Source organism: Lagopus leucura, unplaced genomic scaffold, assembly GCF_019238085.1.
Source record: "Lagopus leucura isolate 7727_CA_CO unplaced genomic scaffold, USGS_WTPT01 Super-Scaffold_100002, whole genome shotgun sequence".
NCBI lineage: Eukaryota > Metazoa > Chordata > Aves > Galliformes > Phasianidae > Lagopus > Lagopus leucura.
The window spans coordinates 56,189,460-56,213,090 of NW_024962263.1; the positions used below are offsets into that span (position 1 = coordinate 56,189,460).

General features: G+C 36.7%; 1 protein-coding gene across 1 annotated transcript in view; it reads left to right on the forward strand.

Moving 5' to 3' along the window:
- Positions 1-23,631, forward strand: part of NKAIN3 (sodium/potassium transporting ATPase interacting 3) — a 333,313-nt gene that overhangs the window by 148,100 nt on the left and 161,582 nt on the right. Inside the window, exon 2 of the mRNA XM_042869844.1 lies at positions 18,802-18,939. Within this exon, the coding sequence (XP_042725778.1) occupies positions 18,802-18,939 (138 nt within the window). The remainder of the gene's footprint in view (positions 1-18,801; positions 18,940-23,631) is intronic.

Sequence of the window (23,631 nt, forward strand, 5' to 3'; positions counted from 1 at the left end):
TTTCAATTTCACATCCATTTGTATGTAAGTGTACAGAAGATAAAAAGAGTATAGCTATGTAGTGGCCACAGTACACAACTTATTGGGCTTTTGGCTGAGCCACAGAATTTACATGTTGGACGTTGGGAAAGAATTTCTATTCCCTTCATTTTCCCAGAAAAGAAGAGAAATGAAGACATTTGACTTTAGAGCAACACAGAAAATATTAAGTGCAATTTAACTATCTTTGCTATTGAATGTATGTACTAGAAATGAGGTGAAAAGCCATCAAGAAAAGCTCAATAAATATTCCAGTATGAAACAATATATATTGAAACTAAAGCTTCAGATGTGGAATTTCAGATAAATGTCAAAAATGGCCAAAATTATTAAAAGAACACAAGAAAACTATGGTGGTGGAAGAAAGAGTACAGAAATAAGCATTAATACTAAGGGATAAAATAAAGGTTAACACCGATGTGAATCTCTCAAGAAGTGATAGAATAGTATTGATAGTAGTGATAGAATAGATTGCTTAAAAATATGGAAATGACAGAAGTGATTTATCAGTATTTTCTTCTTCATTTTTGGGAAAAAAAAAAATCCAAAGAAATAAATGATATAGGTGTTTGTACTTACAAAGGTGATAAAACATTTTTTGATCCTGCAATAATTTGATAGAATGTCTGATGTTAAAAACTAAAGAGAGAGACATTATCAAATGAGTCTATGTACCTTGTATTCAGAAATTTTAAAAGACTTAGACAAAGCATTATCTGATTGTATGATCTTCTTTTTTCATCACATTTTGGAATGCCAAAGAAGTTCCAAAAGAGAACTAAAGTTATGTAATTGTTTTGAAGGAGTCATAAGTAAATTATTTACTATTATATTTAGTGTAACAGTAATGTGCTTATTTGGTTATCTTATGAAATTTCAGTTGTCATGAAAATAATATGACAAATACGTGAAAAATAGAATAACTCTAGTTGTCAAAATGTGACCATTTTCTCAGGGATTTCTTCAATAACATGTTTCAATGCTATATCTTAGTTTTTTATGTAGGTGCTTCAGGTTTCATTCTGCTAGACATGTTCTTTCTCCAAAAAGAACCCAAAATAATTTGGAACTCCAGCAGCATTATTTCAGGATTGTTCTGTTATATTACGCAGTCTTCATATATACATATACGTATACGTATACATATACATATACATATACATATACATATACATATACATATACATATACGTAAACAGCTTGAGTCTGAGCTGATACTTTTTCACGTCTACAAAGAAAGAAAAATCTTTATTATAGTAGATTTTGAAAAGGTATTCGATATCTCAGGAAAACTCTTACCTTCTTATGTCTGTGGTGTGCATTTGGCTGAGATGAAATTTATTTTGTAACATCAGCTTAATTTCAATGCTTTGGTCATTCAAAGAAAACTCAGAATTTTATTTGATGTAAGAGTTCAGTCTTTAAAATGGTCATATCGTAGAGGAACAAATATAACCAACAGGAAATTGTTCAATGTTGCAAGTACCTGTGGCCAGAATGGGCTTCCTGAAAAGTTAATCTCCATCTCACTCCTACACCTGTTCTTGTCCTGGTTCTGTGCCCACTGTCTAGGATTTAGATTATATGAGACACTTGCTGCCACAGATTAGTTTGTCCTACTGCTTGCTGGAGGTGAGAGGCCATGAGCCAGTTCTCCTCCTGGAGTAAGAACTTCACAGTTCAGTTCAGTGCAGGTCTGGGGACAATGTAGATTAGGTAAATGATAAAGATCTGAAAGTATTTTCTATACACGCATGGAGACACATATAGAGTGGACATTTTGGGATATATCGTAAGGGAAGACTTAGAAATAGAAATCAAGAAAATGTATTCTGTTTCTGGCTCTTCCAAAGACCTTTCCAGTGAATGACTTAATTGATAATTTATTCCTATTTCATTGGCTTCTATTCTCGTAAGACTTTCTGCAATCTTTGCATGAATAAATAAAAAATAATTTATAGTAACATGGAAAAATGGAAGCGGATTCTGAATGTGGTTAAAAACATAATTCAGCAAGATATTCTAGTTGTATATGCCCTGCAAACAATGAAAATAACTCTCCTAATTTAGTATTCCCAGTAGACAGACTCAGCATTTTTCATTGTATTTTGACTGAAATATTGGCTTTGTGGTATAGTTCTGTGTTTGCATAATGTTCTCACTAAAAACAAAACAGACAATCTTTACTCTTCCTTGAGAGGTGCTTAGGAAAAGGGAGAAACATGAGTTGTGAAGAGAAAATGAAGATAGAAAGATGATGGCTCGATGTGCATTCCTGAAGCCATGTAGCATCTCCAGGCTTCCAGGACAGTGACTGCTTTAATTTACATTTCAACTTGGATGAACCTTTATAGCTCTGAATTTAATTCTTTTATGTAGATAATACAAAGAGCTTATCAGAACAAGCACATTTTTTAATCCACAAGTCACTTTAGGGTAAATACTATAAATTCAGAAGTAGGAATTTGAATTTACAGTTGGTGAAAATACAATTTAAGTTGGATCATTAGAGAGCCAGAATAGAGATAAGATAAAAGATGCACCTGAGGATATGCCTTGTACATTATTCCTGCCTCAGATTCCTGCCCATTCTTCACTTTGAGAAATGAATTTGCATTAGCTGTGGAGCAAAATAGAAGAAAGAATGTGAGTATCTTACCTGGTTAAACAGGTGTTCATTGCTTGATAAATAGGCAATATACAAACTAGTTTTCTTAATCTACATCATCTGTATTATGCTAGAAAAAGAATTTAAAAATAGCAAGTGTAAGAAAATGCCCTGCAAGTGCCAAATGAACTATAACAGAGTACTTTTGCACTACAGAGTAGAGAAGGGAAAGAAGCACAGCATGCTCCTCTGGGCTTTCTGCAGTGTAGTGTGGCACTGAGGCAAAACCACTTTTGTTGTCTGTGCCTTTCTTCTCTTGTAACAGTCTGAGATGAGCTTGAAACAAAAAGTAAAAGGCATGTTGCAGCCCATCAGAGTTGTTTTTTACAATGTGAAACAACAACTTTATACCTGTTGGTGGGGAAAGATGGAGATGGAAAATACAGGGTATGAGAGTGAGTAGAATTTCTAGAAAATGGAGTGACGGGGCCACTCTTGTGAATGCTATTTTCAAAAGTAGGTCTGGAAGTCAGGTACTTGCGGATTTTGCCAGGTGCAGGATGAAGGTGCCAAAAGCAGAGCTGGACAATGTGGACAGTCAGGGAACCACTGCTTATTCTTGTTTAACAGTTCAGATATAAAGAGGGCATTTATATCTGAACACAAAGGGTATTTCAGTTGAAGCAGAAGTTCCTGACTCTTAGAGAAAAATACATAATAACAAAGGAAATGTGAAGAGTTTATGGTGGAGAATGAAGGTAGTGATGACTCAGTGTAGTACTTCTCAGTGTGTTTTGTTAGTACTTACAACGCAGATAAAGGTTGATATTTTATTCATTTCATTGAGTTGTATAGCCTTAGAAGTGATAAATTGCAATAAGTCACTCTCAGGAAGTCAAGAACATTTAAGAATACAAAAATGACAATACTGTATCAGAATAAATACTTAAGTAATCTACTTTCCTATCAAAGACAGTGGTCTAGTTTTTAGGGAGAGAATGTGAGAAACAAACAGGCACTTCTTACAGATTCTGAGAGCCAAAAGATTTTACAAAAAGCTAATGGATTAAGCATATTGCCTGTGTGCAATCAAAAAGCATTATGTTTTAGATAATTTCAGCACAGAATTACAGTAAGAAAAAATGTATCCCTTTGAAGCACACTAGGCAGACTGCTTTGAGCATGAAGCTGCTTCTTGTTTCTTGATTCTCTCCTGAAAGGAGTAAGGAATGGAGAGGCAGCAGTGTGGAGCTGGCATGGAAATATTAACTGGGTCTATTCTATGTCCTATGATTTGCTTTGCTTCTTCACTGAAAGTACAGGCAAGTCACTAAAACTCATCATTGCTTTTTATCTCCCCAGCAGCCATACAACAACCCTTAATTGAGACCAAGAATAAAAAGGGTTTGTAAGGTATAAATATAATGACGAAGAGATTCATGTTGTGGCATATTTCCAAATTAATCCTAAAAAAGTGACAGATTATTTTATAGCAAAACATATTTCATATGCATTTCATATGCATTTGCTGCATATTTTTTTTTAATCCAAAATTACTGACAAACAAAAAATGTCCAGCAGTTGAAGGAATACATGGTTTACCTCACACTCCAGAAGTCTGTTATAAAACCTAGTGCACCAGGTGATGGGACATAACCAAGGTGACATAAAAATGCAACAATCATTGTCATTAGAAATTTAGAGAGGGAGACATGCAGTTGATCCTGATACAGATTCAGTGAGTAGCATGTCCCAAAAGAGAAGTGTGAGCGTGCAGAGAAGGCATTTTGACAAACCAGATAAGGCACGTAATAACTCAGGAGGAATAAACACGTCTGCTACCCTTCCAGCCCTAAGGGCTTTGAGACTACACAGATATGGAACCATTCCTCATATGGAGAAATATGGCAGTTTTTCATTGTATCAGCTTTCTCCATATTACTCCTATCTGCTGAATCACTGGATTAAAGAGGCTTCTCCCCTTACAGTGGGTTTTCAGGAGCTTCTGCAAGATAATGAATGTTTATCATTTCTTTCCATGGCATCAGATAAGACAGGCTTGATGACTGTGCCTTGTCTTTATGCCTATTCCAGCAATGATAAAAACAGAGACCACAGCTTGCCTTCCTTGGAGTCTGAAAACTCTGTCGCTAACAGATTGTTTAGCCCTGCTGAAAACAGATGTCTCCCACCAGGGAGATTAAGCTGGAATAAGTATTCTTACAGCGACCGAAACCCACTGGATATATGAACATGTGACCAGTTAATGTGGCTGCTGGTATTCATTGATACCTAGTATTATGGTTTCCCTCTGATGTCTTCCCTTTCTGAACTTGCAAAGTGAAATTAAATGAGGCAGAAGATCCACAGTGTGATTCTTTTTCTGGGATGAAAGGCTTCCCTTTATATTTTGTAATTATCTAGCTATTTTGGTAGATAAAATGTGAGTAGGAAAGGAAGACAAACAACATACTTACCAACCTGGTCTTCTTAAACAGTTTTTTCACTAATATTTATGAATGTCTTTCACAGCAGTAAGATCTTTAAACAAATATTACACTAAAGATGAAATTTATCTATTTGGTAGAGGTAATTTTGCTTACCAAGTTTTCTCACTGTTGATATTTTACTGGTGCTCAAATAAATGTTTGGAATCTTCTTTTTCTTTCTTTAGTGAATCATGAAATCAAGTCACAATACTGAAGTTTTGTACCACAGTGACCCAAATCTGCTATCATATAAATAGTAAAACTTCTTGAAAGTCTCAAAGTACATAGAATTTAGTAAGGTCTGGTTTTGTCTCTCCAGCCTTCTATTTGTTGCTTGCTTGGAATATTTCTAGCACTGCAGATTATATTCAGATGAGCTTTCTCTTTTGCAGCATACTAGGAGAAGTTGATGTTCTAAGACATATTTTATTACCTTTTCATAGAAGAGATAAGGCAGCATTTCATTTATATGTTCTGTCATTAATATGAACAGTTGCATAATAAATGTTACTAAATGATACCATCCAAAAGCCACACTGTGGCCCATAGTCCCAATAGTAATCTTCCAGTATAAGCAGTGTTAGAGATCTCATTTAGCAGCTGCTGTTCTGAGGCTTAAATTTTTTGTATGTGGAGCCAGAAATACTATTTTCCTCTCCAGATGCTTGCAGCTGATTTTTTTTTCTTAATCCTTATGTTTAATTCACTAATCAATTGATTGGTTGGTCTCACACTTTTCTTCACCACAAGTATCTCTAATCAGATTCTGATTTGTCTGACACTCAGTTGATTTAACATCTTGATTTTATAGAGGAAATTTCACAAAGCTGTAATGGTCTAGTTGGATTATAAAGATCTCCTTTTATCTCATGGAGCTGAAGGTGAATTTTGGCAGATCTACCCTTTGGCACATTTAGTATTCATTTATATGATCCTGTAGTTCATACGTTCCTGAACAACCCCCATAACTCCACTGGAATTACTGCAGAGAATTAGGTTTTTCGGGGTTTTTGTTCTAAAATTCTCCTAGCTTCATGTTATTGTCTCCCTTTGTGCTTCTTGTAAAATACCAACTTGCTCAAGTTTATGAATTTGATCCTAATTTAGTCCTATCAGAATCTTCTGATGAAAGAAACATGCTTCAGAGCTTCTTGTGTTTCTACAATGTTATCCTTTCTCCATGGATGCTGTCATAGCATACCTACTGAATTCATTAGAAATTATATACTGTGAGGCACTGGAAAAGTAAATGGTTTTTACTGTGTGCGTGACAGAGCATTGGCACACATTGCCCAGAGGCTGTGGAATCTCCTCCTTGGAGACCTTCACTGTTGCTTGGACGCGGCGCTAGGCACCCTGATCTGGGTGTCCCTGCTTCAGCAGGGATTGGCCTAGGCGATCTCCAGAGAACTCTTCCAACCTCCAATCATTCTGTGAAGCATTTTTGCCCTGCTAGCATTCAGGTAGAATCTATGCATTAGCTTGAACATCAATATTATGTAAAACCATCTGATCTCTTTGTGTTTCCTGTGGGGCCCTTTGTATAGTTACAGAATATTTCCAAGAGGGATCTACAGAGCAGCTGTTACAGTAAGAATCACGTCTGAAGCTGTTTGTGAGGTCTCTCTTACGTAGCACGGTAACTGGTATTTCTGTTATCTGTAGATAACCTGTGAATGTGAATGACCTGCCCAATATGGTATTGTATTCCAGCTCAGAAAAGAGCTGCACAAAGTGTGGAATTTTACAACTAATTAAGGCTGCTGCTTTTTTGTGTCAATTGTATATGGATGTAACATATATAGGGTTTACACAAATACCCATCCTGTTGATGGAGTGACATATAATTGAGGATTTATGAAAATGTCTGAGATCAGGGATTATGATGCTGAAATCCAAAGTGGAAACCTTGGACTATGCAGATATGTTATATTACATTGCATGATTTGAGTTGCACTTCCCATTTATCTGTGTAGTTTTGATGAGCATCTCTAGGCAATTAGGGATAATTCCTTCTAGCCTTTGAGCAGTGGTGGTGTATTTTATGACATTATGGTAGTCAGACTGTTTCCCTTACCTTGTTTGTTATCAGTCACCAGTTGGTATCTTTGCAAAGAGTCCTGCACTCAGCAGAAGATACCATCCTCATAGTGGGGCACTTTCATATTTAGACCCTATATCTGTATAGTATATAGTGTACCCTGCCTTGTTGACAGATTTCAAGTAAAAAATATATGTATTTATGAACAACATATACACACATTTGTAGGAAACATTGTATGGAGTTCAGTAGGCATGATATCAAGTCACAGGAGTCACTGGAAATTTGGGATATTATTTCTACAAAAGAATGAACAGATTCATGTAAAATATGTGTAAAAAAGCAGAACTTAAAGCTGGATATTGCTGTGTTGTTTCCCACCTCTAACTCTAGTTACGTTCTTCCACATTTAAGAATAGCCTCAAACCTCCCCTTATGTTTAACGGAAACATTCCTGCATTTATGGCCTATATAGATATGTCTTTCAGTAAACTTATTTGCACAGTATATACAAACCACCCCCTACAGAGGAGAATCGGCAGCTGTTCATACATGATTAAGCTTACTTCCCAGCCCCGTGAATATGCTGAAATAGCACACTGAGCATCACCTGTATGAACAGATTTCATTGAAATCTGCCTTTTACATACAATTTAAGTACTCTTCACCATTCTTCAAACCATTCATTCAAACACTATTTCAAATAGTATTTCTAGTAGTAGAAAAGTGATGGGGTTAACGCGTCAGTCATTGATGCTATTCTGGGCATTAAGACAGAACCTTTCTCTTCCCGGATTTCCAATGAAGCTAAATTCATATTTCCACGAATTTAGGACTCGCTCTCATCTTTCTCATTCTTTTCCTCACAGAAGAATCTAAAGAAAGCGTTGTAAAATATAGCGCCCTCATACGATAAACTTTGTTAATAAATTACTTCAGATAACACAAGGTCAAAATAATTTGTCATGCTGCTGTTCACTCCTATCTTTGTCTTTCCCTTAGTGGGAGAGATTAGAAAAAGAAAACAGTTGCCCTAATTTTTGTTGGTAGCAGCTGGCAAGAGGATGCTCATGGGATGTTGCATATGTGTTCAGGCTGCAGGATCTGATATTTGATATTACAATACTTGAAAGGAAAAAAATGGATTCAGTGCAAAGGACATGCTAAACAGAACCACTGGTGGCTCACTTCCAGCCAGTTGCTTGAGTTCATTGAAATTAGGACATGAAAGCTGCTGCATGCCCCAGCGGATCCTGATTTATGTTTTGAGTTTGCAAGATTTCAGCAGACAGCAGGGATAACTGCTGGAAGCAGTAGATATTCATGATTACACAGAATTTTGAACAAAGAACAGTTTTGTACGTATTATTTTTTAAACAATGCCCTGGACATCTGCTCTAAATGCTGCTGCCTTAGGTTCATTTACTTCAGTTTACTTTCCTAACAGCAGTGTAAATTGACTTGCTCATTTATGGTGTCATGAACAATCTCATTTGATTGCCCTCATGAAGGTGAGCTAGGCTGCCTGTAGGGAATTACAAAGAGCTCTTAAGAGAGAAGAAAAAGACAGCAGTAAAGGCTACTGAAGAGGATCAGGTGAATGTCATACTCCCTAAATGTATTTTCCTCTCATTAAACAAAAACAACAACAAAATAAAATAAATGCAGCAGCTGTTTCAGCATGTGGAAACAGTGGGTACATTATGTCCAAATGAGGTTGAGGGTATTGTTGCTATGCTGTGGACAGGAAGATCCTCTATTTTCCTGGCAGTGAGGAACAGTCAAGTATCAGATGATTTTTTTATCAATTTCACAGGCAGTGAAGAAATCAAAGGATCCACAATCCTTTCCTAGTATGCTGGAGTCTGGCATTTGGTATCAAATGAATGAACTGCAATGTAGAAACCATTTGGATGGTTTTGGACACATCCTTTGAGTCTCCGTTATAAAATTCCTAATTTTTCCCATGTGTATCTGAGGATTGCCAGCAGCTTATTTGTTTCTTCTATTTTTGTATAGCTGAGAGTCAAGAGAGGCACTAGAGAGAAAATTTATGGAGAAAGAAAGGAAAAAATTTGGGGAGGCAGGTACATGAACTTCTCCCGACTGTCAGGATATGTTCTACTCAAGTTAGGAGTAATAGACAGCACGTGGCTTTTACTACTTTTCTGCCTGGTTTGATTCATGCTTATCTGCAGAGAGTTGGTGTTGTAGGATATCCCTTATCTTCAGAACCGCAAATCTGAAGCCTAACGGAAAATCCAGCATCCTGTGGGAAACCATGTTTCACAAAACTTGCCAAAAATTCGAAGTAACAATAAATATATTTTATTGGTTTTTTTTTTTTATGAGTAACTGTTATAATTAGCAATTTCATAAGCAGCAAGTGAAAAAGCCTGCAAATATACAGATTTATTGGACAGGTTTGAATGTGCAATTAAATGAACAAACAAACAAAACTTCAAACCACTACAATTATGGTAAGTTAGGTTTTAAGGATTTGAAATGATAAATAAATGCATTATTTTGGATTAAAGTTTTTGCTTATGTAGCCTGACATAATTAAAAAGAAAGCATTTTAATTTGCGTTACTCCTTTTTGTGGTATCTTTTGATTTAAGCTTCATCGTTCACAAGATGGTAGAAATCTGAGAGGATCTTTAACCTATAACTATCTCTTATACTGTCTTTTGCTATATATGTGCTGGAACTTAAATGAAACAACCGAGGCAGTCTTAAATGCCATCATAAGCACATTCATTCCAGCTTTTAGTAAGACTGCATAGGTCATTCAGCCAAGGAGCTTGACTTTGGTGTTTCAGGATCAGTTATGGCTTCACTGGAGGGTTGAAATTCAATCTTAGATCACTGTTCTGTAACAAGCTAGCACTACAGGGTTTTACAACAATAGTTGGCTTTTTCCCTATCTCGACTACTAATTGACTGTAACTGCATTTTTTAAATGTCTGTTTGGTTTAAATGGAGCTGTAAGCCTCAAGTATATCATACTGGCACCCATTGTGCTCTGAGAAGTGGGACTACTTGATAGTAGCTTTTCTATCACTTCAGTCAGGTTACCCTGCAGAAAACATAATGGCAGACTATTTTTTCTTATGTTGATGAGGCTCTTCAATGATTTATCGTTGTCTTTCTGAGCCAGGTCCTGCTGAGGTATTTTTCTGAGCCAAAAATAGAAGCTTGACTGGAATTTGGTGATTTTTTCCTTTAGGAAATACCTTCGGTTATATGCCTGATTGATAATGTTAAGCTGTTATTAAAAACTAATAACATTTGTTAAGACGTGGCAAAAATGAGATAAGGAAAAGAACCCTTTCAGTATCTTAAATATACTGGTACAGACTTCTAAGACATGCCATTTACTTACTCCTTTTTATGCCACAGACTGAATTCTCAGAGAAGATTAATAGTTTGCTAGTCATTTTGCAGTGGCTGGTTCTGAGACAGTACAGTATGTTGGCTTTCAAAAATAAGTTAACATATCCTGCTCACCACTTACCTGTCTTTTTCCTTAGGCAGTTTTGAAAGAATCACCAGTGGAGTGCTGATGACTGGCACTCCTTTTTTTTCTGCAGAAATATTTTGAATTATTTTACCCAAATATGATTTTTCTGTTTCTTTTTTTTTCTGTTATACTATGTGCTATCACTGTCATCCTCCTCTTCACTAAAACACTGACAAGAATGGTGCAAAGAGCATTACCTAGTTCTGAAAATTTTCTGTATGAGTACCTGTAAGAGTAGAACAAGTGATGAATAATTTTCACTCTTGAAAAGCAATACAGAATCTCTTCAAAATGAGGACCTACCTCATGCTTGCCGTTTGTGTGGTTTTTTTTTCATTGTTTCTTTGCTTTGGCCTTCACTAACCTTAACTACTTCTCTTTTACTGAGCTCCTTCAGCAACAATGCCATATATGTCTTTTGCATTATATTTTATCTACTCTTACAGCTACCCAAGTGACAGCCAATTACCTATCTGACCAACACTGCAAAGCTATTTTTGATATTAGATCATCAGACTTGTTTTTCCTTTGACTACTTGTCAGAAGGCTGGCAGTTTCTCTTTTGCTTCATGAAAATCAACTTACTGTAAGCATCAGTGATTTGCTCAGAACCTTCCTTGAAATCCAATAAACTTCATGACATATAATCTTATATATGTATTTACTGAGGGATTACCACCTTAAAATTGCCTCTAAGCTAGAATTTTACCTAGACAAGTGAACTGAAATAATTAAAAATCTAATGGGAAACTCCTCAATGGTCAGATAGTTGCTTTAACTTGTTACTAAAAATATAAAGAAGTGATTTAAGAAAAATTTTAACGTTTCATTGCAACACAGGCTATACTCATCTTTGGTAATGAAGCCTCTGTTCAAAGGTGTTAAGGAGGCCATAACCTTTAGCTGAAGGACAGTAACTTCCTAAATAGTGTACATCAGACACTACCCTTCTACTTCAAATTTAAACCTCCTGCCCTCTGTTACAAACCTGACATTTCTCTCATGTTAAATCTTATGTTCCTTCTTACTGAAGTCAAGCAAGTCAGTAAAATTCTAAGCAAGAATATAAGGTCTTTATGAAAGCATTTTATGCTTTACCTTCAGTCTTTGACACAATTTTTACTTTTTTACCCTACTTCTTGCATCACCTGTTCTCTGTTAGAAATTCTGCATTTTATTAGCTGGTAATTCAGTATTCTACTCTCCAGCACTGGGGCTTTATCCAGGCTAGCTTGGTAGCATCTTCCTGGATTTATTCCCCTTAAATTAGGAAGTGTTTATTGTCCAGATTATTATAGAAGTACATTGTGGACATTATGTGTTTGCCCCAAGGTTTTACAAAAATGTTTTCCTGCTGGAACATCTGTCAAGAAAAAAAAGAAATAAAAAGACTCTCAAGAATGCTTGGTTTAGGACAAATCTAACTGGCACCAAAAATGGTCTTTGGTATTCCAGATGAGTATCCAGTCTTCAAGATCTTGTAAGCAGCTGCCAGTGGAGCTTCTCTCCACTCCTGCTTCAACATCGTCCTCTTTGTTGTGCTGATGCTGCAGGTAGAGCTTACTGGAGGAGGTCTGGGAATCAGTTCAGTTTTAACAGTTAATCTCCCTAACTAAACTGCCATACAGGAATGTCCCTCTGAACACCAGGCAGCACTTCTGTGCTGTGCAGAAGAGGGAGCAGTGGCACGGGCTGCCTGGAGGCTGTGGAATTTCTTCCTTGGAGGCCTTCAAAAATTGTCTGGACATGGGCTGGGCACCCTGCCCTGGCGCCCCTGTGGGGGTTGAGCCAGATGGACCCAGAGGGCCTTTCCAAATTCAGTCATTCTGTATCTGTTATTCAGTACGCTGCCTTGGCTGTGGAAAATAGTGGTAATTGTTAAAGGAGCAACAGTCCTCAGAGATCACTCAGGGCCTGGAAAGTCTTTCTTTCTAAAGCCACAGATTAAATTTATAGTGATAAGATGAAGCAAAGAGTTTTGGAAAAAAACATCTTTATCCTTAAAACCAGTAGTTAGTATGTATGACAAGCTGTACCCTGGCACTTCTCTTGTGATAATTATTAGCAGCATCAGCCAGCACTGAGTTTTACATGCATAATTCAAATGGCTTAGATAATTCCAGACTTGAACTTTGAATACAAATGATCTGGACTATATTTTTTGGATTTACCACTTTGTACGCTGTTGATTTTTGAAAAGTGGAAGTCATATGAATCTATGTGGGCATTTGTTCTAATTCTTAGAATTGTTTGTGTTGTTTTTTTTTTAATTATTTTGGAAAAGTTTTTGAAAACACAGTTATGTCTCTGTAATTTATTTTATGATTACTGTTACATCTCTTGAATACAAGCTTTTTGGGCATGGAATTGATAATTTTCTGATTAGTATTTCTAGTGATTGTTTTACATGACATACTGAAGCGGATTTTTAACTTCAAATGCGGAGTTTATTAAGCTTTCTCAATTTTGTAAACTCAGCAATTTATATGGTATCAGGTTTGCAGGTATTTCTTTATATCATTAATCCTTTGCTTTTATATGAAGCCATTTGATATTTCTGCATTTATATTAAACCATTTTTAAGACTTTTCTTGTCTAAAATTATCTGTTACATATTGAACATGTTTTTCTCAATCCATTTACTCTTTCCATTAAGTATTTGTATGGATGTATCTCTTTATTCATCTCAAACTAATGTGTCTTGTATACAAAAGCTTTTCTGTTAAAATATAAAACAGTGTTATCTATGAGCTTTCTGACAGAAGAGAAAATTGAGCTTTTACACTCATTTTGAAAAGTTGACTTTGTAAGTCGTCATTCAGACAGCTGCTGATATACACTTTGAGGTATAATAGGACCAGAGCATTTAGAAGAAGGTTTTACTCCATAGGTGGCATTTGTTGGAGCGTGATCTCAAAAATTTGAACATGAATACCTTGGTGATTCCTTTCTGTAGATGTTATGCAGTATTGCTGATTGCTGTCTCACATTTGTTTCTATTTCACCGGAGGAGCACTGAGGCTACAGCTGTCGTATTTTGTCTGTTGAAGGTGTCCTAAATGTGTTTCCCAGGCAGAGAAGTTCTAAAAGATTAGCTCACTTGACCTTTCCCTAGTCTTAACACTAAAGGGCTTGGACGTGGCCAGAAAAAGCTCAGCCTAGAAGTCTTTAATGCAGCCCAATCTTGTAGTTTATTACATTCTCCTTTTATTAAAGAAAGAGGGAATGTTTAATAGACATAGCAAAAGAAAGAGGTAAAAGAACAGGAAACGTGCATCACATCTTCATTAAGTGATCTGGCAGAGCATTTTACTGCTAGTGCTGGTCTCCTGAGTTGTGCACTTCACATCACAAGATTGTCAGTGCTTATGTTGGCTAAATAACAAAGCACTCCCCTGGCATCAGTAATATGAAATACTACATTTGCTTTTCCTGTTGTTATGATAAGAAGATGTTATTTCCTATCAACTTTGGATTTTTAAAAGTTCTCATGAACATATTTTTATACAAAAGAACATAAGTTTCATTTAAAACAGTTTTTAATTTACTAAAAATGATACCCTCTTTTGTTTGTGGGAAAGGTCTGGAGTTTCTTTCCACTTTTATTGTTAATTGTTACAGTTTCTAATGGAAACTCCTGAACTTTGTTGTCTTAGTTGTCACTCGTTCCAGTTGAAACAAGTACCTGTTTTAAAAGGGATATGATCTCTTTATCACTTTCTGGTAACCAGAAACCCCCCACATTGAGCATAGCCATTTTGTCAACCTTCAGCTCCTCTGCCCTGCTAAGTTTTTAGCTATGTTCCATGGGAGAAGTTGAGCCAAATTATTATGGAAACCTCTGTCTTGCCTTCAAGGTTTATCTGTTTCTTTTCTCTTTCAGAAAAACCTGAAAATGGTAATGAAAACAGAATTTCTGTCGAGAAGGTTTCTCTTTCAGAAACAGAGCTCCTTTGTTAGCAGAATGTTTTTGGTAAAACATTTCAAATCTATCACATTGCCCAAAGCAATCACATGCCCAAAGCTCCAACATCTTTGTCACAGTGTCAGCTCCTTTCCAGCTGTCACAAGGTTGAGGTTGGTCTGGCAGTCACTTGTTGCTACTGAGATTCTGGACCCATGTGGAGTACTGACTTCTCCTATCCGTGCAAAAATAGTTTGAAATTGTGCACCTGTTCTCCACCTCCTATACTGTTGATTTTTGTGTAGTAAATTACCTAAATCGTAGACCAGGATAAGATCTGCTTTTTGTAATTTTCACAGATCTAAACAGTCTGTGCTCTTCAACTCTGCTTGGGAATTGTTTTGGGTGAAATAGTACTAATAAAAACAGCAGCACATATAGTATAGTATATCTCTATTTAGTAGTATAAAGAAACCAGAACAAAATGTATTTCCTCTGCCATAATCCTGAATTATTAGTATTATTTTTTAACTTCTTTCCATACTGAATCTAAGAAGATTTTCGTAACTTAGAATAGAGTGGTAATTTGAGCAGGATGTACATACCTCTATCTCTGTCTTTTCTTTACATTTTTTTCCCTGCTAATATATTCTGTGGGTTGTCAGTATGAGAAAAATTACCCCATGTTGACAGCAAGAAGGAAGTAATTGTGACCTAGCTGCACAGGCAAGACTTACTGCACAGCCCAATGGCAAAAGCACTTATTAGTGGGGAAGGACTGTTCCTGTATACTTGGCATTCTGCTCCCAGGACTCCTGTTTTACCTGCTGTCATTGTATATAAAAAATAAAGAGCCCTGCAGGCAAGAAATACAAGCAACTCTCCCAATTCCAGATAAGTACTCTAAGTAGTTGGCTGTATTTCTGCTTCTGCTCTCTTTTGGACTTAGAAAATGCTATTTTTAATTATTTTCTTTCTTTTTTCTTTTTTTGGTGGTAACACAGCTTCAGAAAGAAGCTCTCCCTTTTGGTATCCTAGATGGTAGGAGGGGAGGAATGGATGAATACCTTGGTAGATGTCAGAAAAGTAAACTGAAACTTATTTCTCTGTTTGTGGTGAATGCCTTTATCACAGTAGTCAACAAAAAGGCTAATAGTATTTTTTGTATGCGTGTGTATACCTATGATGCATACACGCGTTTGTACATCTCCATTTGGGAGATGCTTCTGGCCACTACCCTGTTTTGAGGAGCCCAGTTCTGCCAGGTGTAGCTCAGAGCTTGCTTGACAGATACTGTGGAGGTACACCTGTAGGCAAACTATGTTTCTGATCCAGTTTAGGCATAAGCTGAGTAGCCAGCCTGTTAACATGGGTCTGTTGGCAAAACATGGTGGCTGTGTTTGTTGCCATTGCAGTACTATGTCTTTCAGGCATTTAAGGCACTGATCAATTGTCCTGCCCAGGACTGCATTAAGGGACACATACTACATAACTTTATTTCTATCTGTGCTGCAGGCTTTTGTCTTTCACACTGTTTCAGCACCACATAAAATGTCTAAGAGAGCACAGCATCCATCTCTTGCAACGTGCCATCTGTGGGTAATGACTTTTCTCAGTCCCTATTCTGGCTGAGCCATATGCTCACTCTACCAGCAATTTCACCTATACCTAAGGAAGAAGCCAGACAGTGGCATGCCATTGTGGATGCTAGCAAACTGAGTTCTCTTTCATGTTTACTAAGCTCATTTTGTCCAGCAGTCTCACCAAACAGTGCACCCATGGCCAACAAACTCTTTTGGGTAGGCAGATATGTATATAGTTTGCACACAGCTGCCTGTTTCAAAGACAAGGTCTCTGGAGGCAAGGGGACAATCCTAAGCTAGCTGCTTTCTATCTTGGGAGCATTACAGGGCACGCTCCATTTATTAGTCTGGGTGAAAACGCAGACTTTGCTACATGGCAGTTTCAGTCAATATCAAGGTTGGTTGATGAGTAGGTTTGAGTCTGATCTGGCATCCCCAACCACATGCCAAAGAGGCAGAGTTTTTGAAACTCTCTATAATAATGTCACATGAGATTTAAAGCACCCTTCTACTGTATCTTGTGATGTGTCCCGTGGTTTAAAAAGCTACTGACAAAGGTATTGTCAAAGTGAGGACATCTGAACTGTGTTAGAAAGAGCAAGTGATTCTGAGGTTTCAGTAGTGAAGTCCCAAACAGGACCTTATTGTGATGCCCCTGAAACTACTACAAGGGGAAGACATGGTGAGAGTAATATCACGGTTACTGTTGTGTTCTGGTTAGGAAGCCCACATACTTCCATGTAAGTGAAAAATGCACCATTAGGATTTTATACACTGAAATTCCATTTGAGAGGTCCATGCAAATATGTCATCATCTAGATTCATCATTAACTTCTGTAGATTTTTTCCATGCCTAAGGGATTAAAAAAAAATTTTGTTTGGTATGGTACAGGTCAATGAGTTAACAGAAGAGAGGGCAGAGTGGTAGCAAGGTAGATAGCTCATGCCACATGAGCCAACAGCTTCCTCCCATGTAGAAGTGTTCCTTCTGTTCTTCTCTCCTACCTGCAGCACAAGAAAGATGAGTATCACACTCATTCAGGAGGATAACATTTAAATATTGCATGCTGCATGATAATTTTTCATGTATCTGTATACTGTGCCAGATGGTTAGCTGATAAAAGTCAGAATAAATTCACTGATTGATAAACACCAGGTTTGTGGTTCAACCTTTGTTTGTTTTAATTGTTAACATTTATCATATTTATTAACCTCAGCATACAGACCTTTTTCATGGCTTACATATGGGATGATTTTTGTACTGTGAGGACCAATTCTGCTCTCAAGTACACATAGGCCCATCTCGTAAGTGAGGACTGAATATGGCTATTATGTGAAAATTGTAATGTTTTATGTCAGATGCCCACATATGATAATACTTTGGTATTCTTAGGGCCATGCTTACTCCTTCTGTTTCAGTTATAAATATTACAAGTGGATATTTCAGTAAAATTTTGGGTTTGTAACAATGTAGTAAAATCAGTAAAATCAAGTAGATGCGTAATAAATTCTGACAATCACAGCAAGTCACTTGCTGCTCAGTAGAGTTCTGTTTTGCTGCTCAGGAAAAGTATCACAATGATTGGAAAAATATTGAACCAAGTTTAAACTTCAATAATTGTGCTGCCAGGAAAGCAGATTTTTGTATCTTTAGTGCAATAGGCTGGATTGTCAAGAATGAGTAGAGAATGGGTTTGCAGAGGAATCATAAAGCTGACATTACTAGAGAGATGTTCATAAATTGTTGCAGGAGCTGAGCAAGAAGAGAATTCTGTTTTGTTGCTTTTATTTATTATTTTTTACTAGTGCAGAAATACCTGAAAACCATATACTGCTGTAGGAGTGAAGGTTGATGCTCCTCCACTTCCTTCACTTTTATGCCCCTAAAAGTCCTTCCAAAATACAATAAGAGAGCTGATGGGCTGCCACTGCATCTTTTCGAATTGCAGTTGCCCAAAATGGCTTAGCAGCATTTGGAAGCATTCAGGTAGATCATCTGGCTCCAGAGCAGCTTATTCCATGGTTTTCTATACCCTTTTTTTCTCAAACTTGTATCCTGGTCCTTTTTGGCCCAAATCTCTCTCCTTTAAGAAAGAGACTGAGGAATTTACAGTAAAGTCTAGCTGGGACTAAGTACAAGAAAGCACGGGCGTAGGAAGGAGAGAGCATGATGTCAATTCAGGAACAACAGTAAGGTTCACGTAACTTTGCCCAATCTTCGTGAGCCTCTATGTAAAACAAGTTTTGTATTTAAATGAATATTGTTAAGCCTTGTATTTTCCAGCATATGAGGAGAAAATAAAACTTCTCTGTGATTGGTTTGTAAAGCAAGTTTTATATGGAGGTTTTATAACTAGTTTCTTAAAGTTTGATATGTTTATTTTTCTCAAGAGTTTTGTGTTAGGAGATCTGTACGATGACTAGTAGCTATCTTCAGACAGATAGCAGCATATTGACAACACTTGACATGAGCTGCATCCTGGAAATACAGATTCCAGAATTTTGCTATATTTCAGTTTGATTAAGCCTGTACAAATAACAAATGAAAACTGAAAAATATTCTCTCTCACACATAATTAAAAAGCAGATGTTCTCTTTATGTGTTTTTTTTACAGCTGGCAGCATTAGAGAGACAGATCTTCGACTTCCTTGGTTTCCAATGGGCTCCTATCCTTGGCAATTTCTTACAAATAATAGTAGTCATTTTGGGTTTATTTGGAACCATCCAGTTTAGGCCTCGATATATAGTTGTGGTAAGTCTCATTTATTCTCTTTTATTTTTTGCAATTGGTTTTAAATCTTGTCCCATTACAAAACGTAATTTTCTTGACATGAAAGCACCAAATGTTGTTTCTGTAGAAACTTTGAATGTCTCAATGTTTTTTTGAAAATTGAGGACTAGTGGCACTTCTGAAATTTTGGAAGCTCTAAGAATAACCTAGAGAAAGCACTGCAGACGTATGACAGTGATACAAGCTCTCAGCAAGTCTTTACACAAGTAGATACCTGGCTAAGTATGGGAACATCTACAATTTAGTTCTAGATAACTTAAATAAAGACAGGAAATAAAAATTGTTTTCAACTTTACAATCAGAATCAACAGCCACTGGAAAAAAATAGGTTATATTTAGATGCATCTTCCTTTTAATAGGCAGAAGCAAATATTAAAGAAATTTCTTTGGTCCTGTGACCCATGGGTTACAAAGAAATCTTCTCTTACTTGCATACAACTTCACGAAGCCCTGTATTTACCACTTTCACCCCAAATAGCTGTGAATTTTCTCTGATGCTTGTAACTTGAAGCCTTATAGTTATGTTCCTGTGTTCACAACATAACCAGGAATAAAAATACTTTTCAAAGCTTTGAAGGAAACGGCTGTCAGAAGTATCCCTCTCACTTGCCTATAAGTTTCTCCTGAATGGATAATTATTACATCTCCGGCTGATGATGTCCGTATCTGGAATATTTCAGTTGTGTTTCCAGTAATGAATTTTAAGAGGCTCAAGTTGTTTGTTTTTGTTTCCTCGCAAAAGGGAGAAATAAATGTCTGCTAGAGAAGGCTCATTAAACTAATACTTGAAAAGCTTCATCTCTTCTAGTCAAGCCTGAAATCCTGTAATTCTTGTCATGTCATGTCTTAAAAGACAAAGTGAACAAAAAGTACACCCATGATATGCTGAAGTTCTTTACATTCCCTAAGCTTCATGAGCAAAGTATAAAAAGATGAAAATGGATTGATGCATTTAATAGCACTGTTATCTAATACCTGTCATTGGAGCAGCAGTGTATGTACATACAAGTACTGGTGGCCTTTCTGCTTCACATTCTCCATTTTGTATGTAAGGCAAAGAAAACAAGTGAGGGTAAGCATCTGTAAAATTACCTAAGAAATTGGTTTGTAAAGTGCAACAACACACATCTCTTGCCCTTCAGGTTCAGCTCTGCTTTTCAGACATGGAGGTTCTGCTTTTGCTGTCAGAATGAAGCACAACAGATGCTGACTGCTTCTCGGTCTTTTCCAATGTAAATGAACATTTTAGGCTATATAATAATAGACATAATATATATTATATGCTATATACTGTAATTATAATATGTATATCTAATATATATATAATATTAATAATATATATTATATGCTATATACTATAATTATAATATGTATATATAATATATACATAATATTAACACAATAATATATAGAGACACAATGATCATATATCATTTATTAATATGATATATAATACATAATATAATTTATATTAATTAATATATATAATATTATGTATAGTATAATACAATATATAATATATCATAATAATACATAATCCTATTTTTGCTCAGTTGCTACTTTCAGTCCCTGTACTGATCTATACTTTGCATCAATGCAAGTGTTCAGATACTTGATAAACTATCAAACCAGCACAGATCCGGCTGAAAACCAGTGATCTGTTAATTTAAGCACAGGTCAGCTCTTTGCCTTATTTCACAATAAGGCTAGCTCCAGAAGAAGGGAGGAGATGGAGGAGAGAAAATGGGAGCAAGTAGCCAGTGGCAGAGGACAAAAGCACTGATTTCTTTTGCAACAACATAGTCTTAGCCAGCTTAAATTGCTCATTGAGCGATAGCCTGAGGATCTTCCAATAACAGATTCTCCAGAAGCTGTGCTTTCTAGGGCTTAGTCAACTACATCAGGGCTTTGCTAGCAGCAACAGCACAATAGAGATCCACAGTATGGACAGCAGAAAGCCCTACAAGTGCCAGCTCAAAAGCAAAAAGAATCTGAAGGCGTCTTTCCCATGGAAGGACTCATACTGCCTCCCTCCTGTTTCTGAAATACCATGAAACTGTGTTCTACCTGGTACAGCAGTAAGTCTTTATCACTGGCTTTAAATGTAAGGTCTGCTTGATTCACATCTTCAGCAGGGTCCTGAATTTCAGAATGTGTTAAGCATGGTGTGCAGAGAGATTCCTACCCAGGTTGAGAAGTGAACTGTGCTCCAAATTCACTGAGAAGCTTCATGGGCTTCCAAGACCGTATCTGCGCTTTCAGCCACATCAAAGCCCCCGAATATGTTCATGGTTGATGTTCCACAGTAGAGTGAGAGCTTCTGTGAGTTTTGGCAAAAGAAAAATATTGAAAGTAATATGTTGTTTTGTTTGTTTGGTTTTTTTAATGTACTCGGCTATTGATGTTTCTGGTTTAGATTAAGCTAAGTCCACTTTAAGTGGAAGAATAACCAAATACTTAAGGAAAAGTATTTTTGATATCCGTTGTCTTTTCCTTAAGACTTCCCTGAAAATCGGCTTTGCTAGTGCATATGATGCCAGCAGAACACCAAACACTGAAGTCATGAAAGAATCATGTCAGAAACAACAGTTTACTTCTGTAAACTGGCTACGGAAAATTGATTGGATGCATGTGTGGGTAAACTGTCCCTATGATATTCTGTCACACTCTGGTAGAGACCTTGAATTAAGCTGAGGAGCTCTGGGGACAGACTACAGCTCTGCAGTCACAACTGAGCAGGCAGTTGTTGGTGCAGGCATTCAGAGCCATTGGTCTCCATGAGGACTGCACTAAAAGCTGAATAAACACAGAAGCAGCTGAATGCTTCTAACTCTCCCACTCTCATTAAAGCCGAGCTAGCTAGTTTAACACTGGCATTTAATGACTACATAAGCTGAAGAAATGTATTTTACATCAGTGTAAGTATTTTGAAGTAAAGGTCTGAGTAAAGAAATTACTTCTGTTTCTTAGCTTGAATGATAAAAAATTTGGGCAGAACTGCAACATAATGGCTGACTCTTGAAGCATTGCTGACAAATGCTGTTGTAATTCCAAGTAGAAAAAGTAGTGTTTGACTTATTCTACAGAACTTCACATTCAGGACAATACAGGACAGGATGGTGATTCTGAAATAAATATGGAATTTCACTTGGCTGTGTATAAAATTCTGAGTTCTCAAAGAAGCTTGGCAAACACAAAGAGAGGGAAAAAATAGCACTAACCCCAAATGTCCTAATTAGTTTAAATATAATTATTACTACTAGGGTTTTTTATTATTATTTTCTAATTTAGATGAATTGTTGTGAACCATTTGTCCTGTCATTAAGCAGATGTGTTATTTTCAATATTTGGATATTTTGTAGCTAAGTTACGTCAGTGAAAAGTTCCCAGGAGATAAAATAGTGCTGAGCTGATTCTTAATATTCCCATATTAGCTCATTCTGAACATACAAAACATTTGCAAAGAAGGAAAAACATCTAAATCTGAGTTCTAACTGCAGTGTAATACACCAGTCACTCAGCTCCAGCGTTTTGCTGTGATCCTTTTCCCTGTGAATACTTTTCCTTTCTTGACAGAACTTGCTATCACCAGCTAGATTTTCAGGCTGTTAAAATTGATTAAAAATGATAACAGGATACTTGTTAAAGTTATTTTTCCCCCTATTTTTACTTCTAATATGGAACTTCAAAAGCCTTCCGAACAATGAGCACATTGCACATACCTGGCCCAAAGATTAATATATTAATGAACAGTGAGAGATGACAATAATACACTCAAATAGGGGAAATATGAAGTGGAAATCTCTGCTTTATTCACCTTGATTTATTCCACTAAATTATATGATATATAGGCAATGTGTACACCCGAAAAGCCAGAATGTGTTTTCTTCAAATGAGAAGAATGGCTGAACTATGTATGGGACTGTTTTACCTGCTTCATACGTTATTCAAGTATATACTGTGTGGTATCACAATATGTGTGAAATATTTAAGCATCCAGAATTGCTCCTTGAATACCATTCCCGTAAGTCCTGAGTTATTACTTCTCCACCCTGTTGATTTGTGCCCCTTTCCTTGTCGCCTTCCCCGAATATGACTTAGTAGGGCTCTGTGAGTTCTGGTGCATCTGAGGCACAGACAGCTATTACAGGAAAAAGATCTGTGACTGAGTAGTTGCTGCCTTTCCTTTTGCACATCCATGGGCCACCAAACATTTCTCCTAGTGAACTATGTCAGAGGACGTGCTGCGTTTTAGATTAAATGCATACTTGAGATATTTTGTACACCCGAACTAAAATTACCCCAGAACGCTTGCAATTTTCAGACTTAAAAATTTCCCCTTTCTCTCTTTTCAATTTAACAAGCCATCCTGCATATATTTCCCTTTTTCTCAGTGGCATTTGTGTCCATCCAACACCAAATGTTTAACTCTCAAAGCAGTTATGTTTCACTGGTGGATGAAAGGTATCTCTGCAACACTGTCAGTATGAAATCATAGAATCACCAAGTTTGGTAAAGACCTACAAGATCATTCAGTCTAACTGTCCACCTATCACCAATAGTTCTCACTAAATGACTAAATGACTTGCAGAGCTAAAAGAGGTATAAAAGTACCACTGTTACAGAGTCTGACATTATGAAAGGGGGATTTGA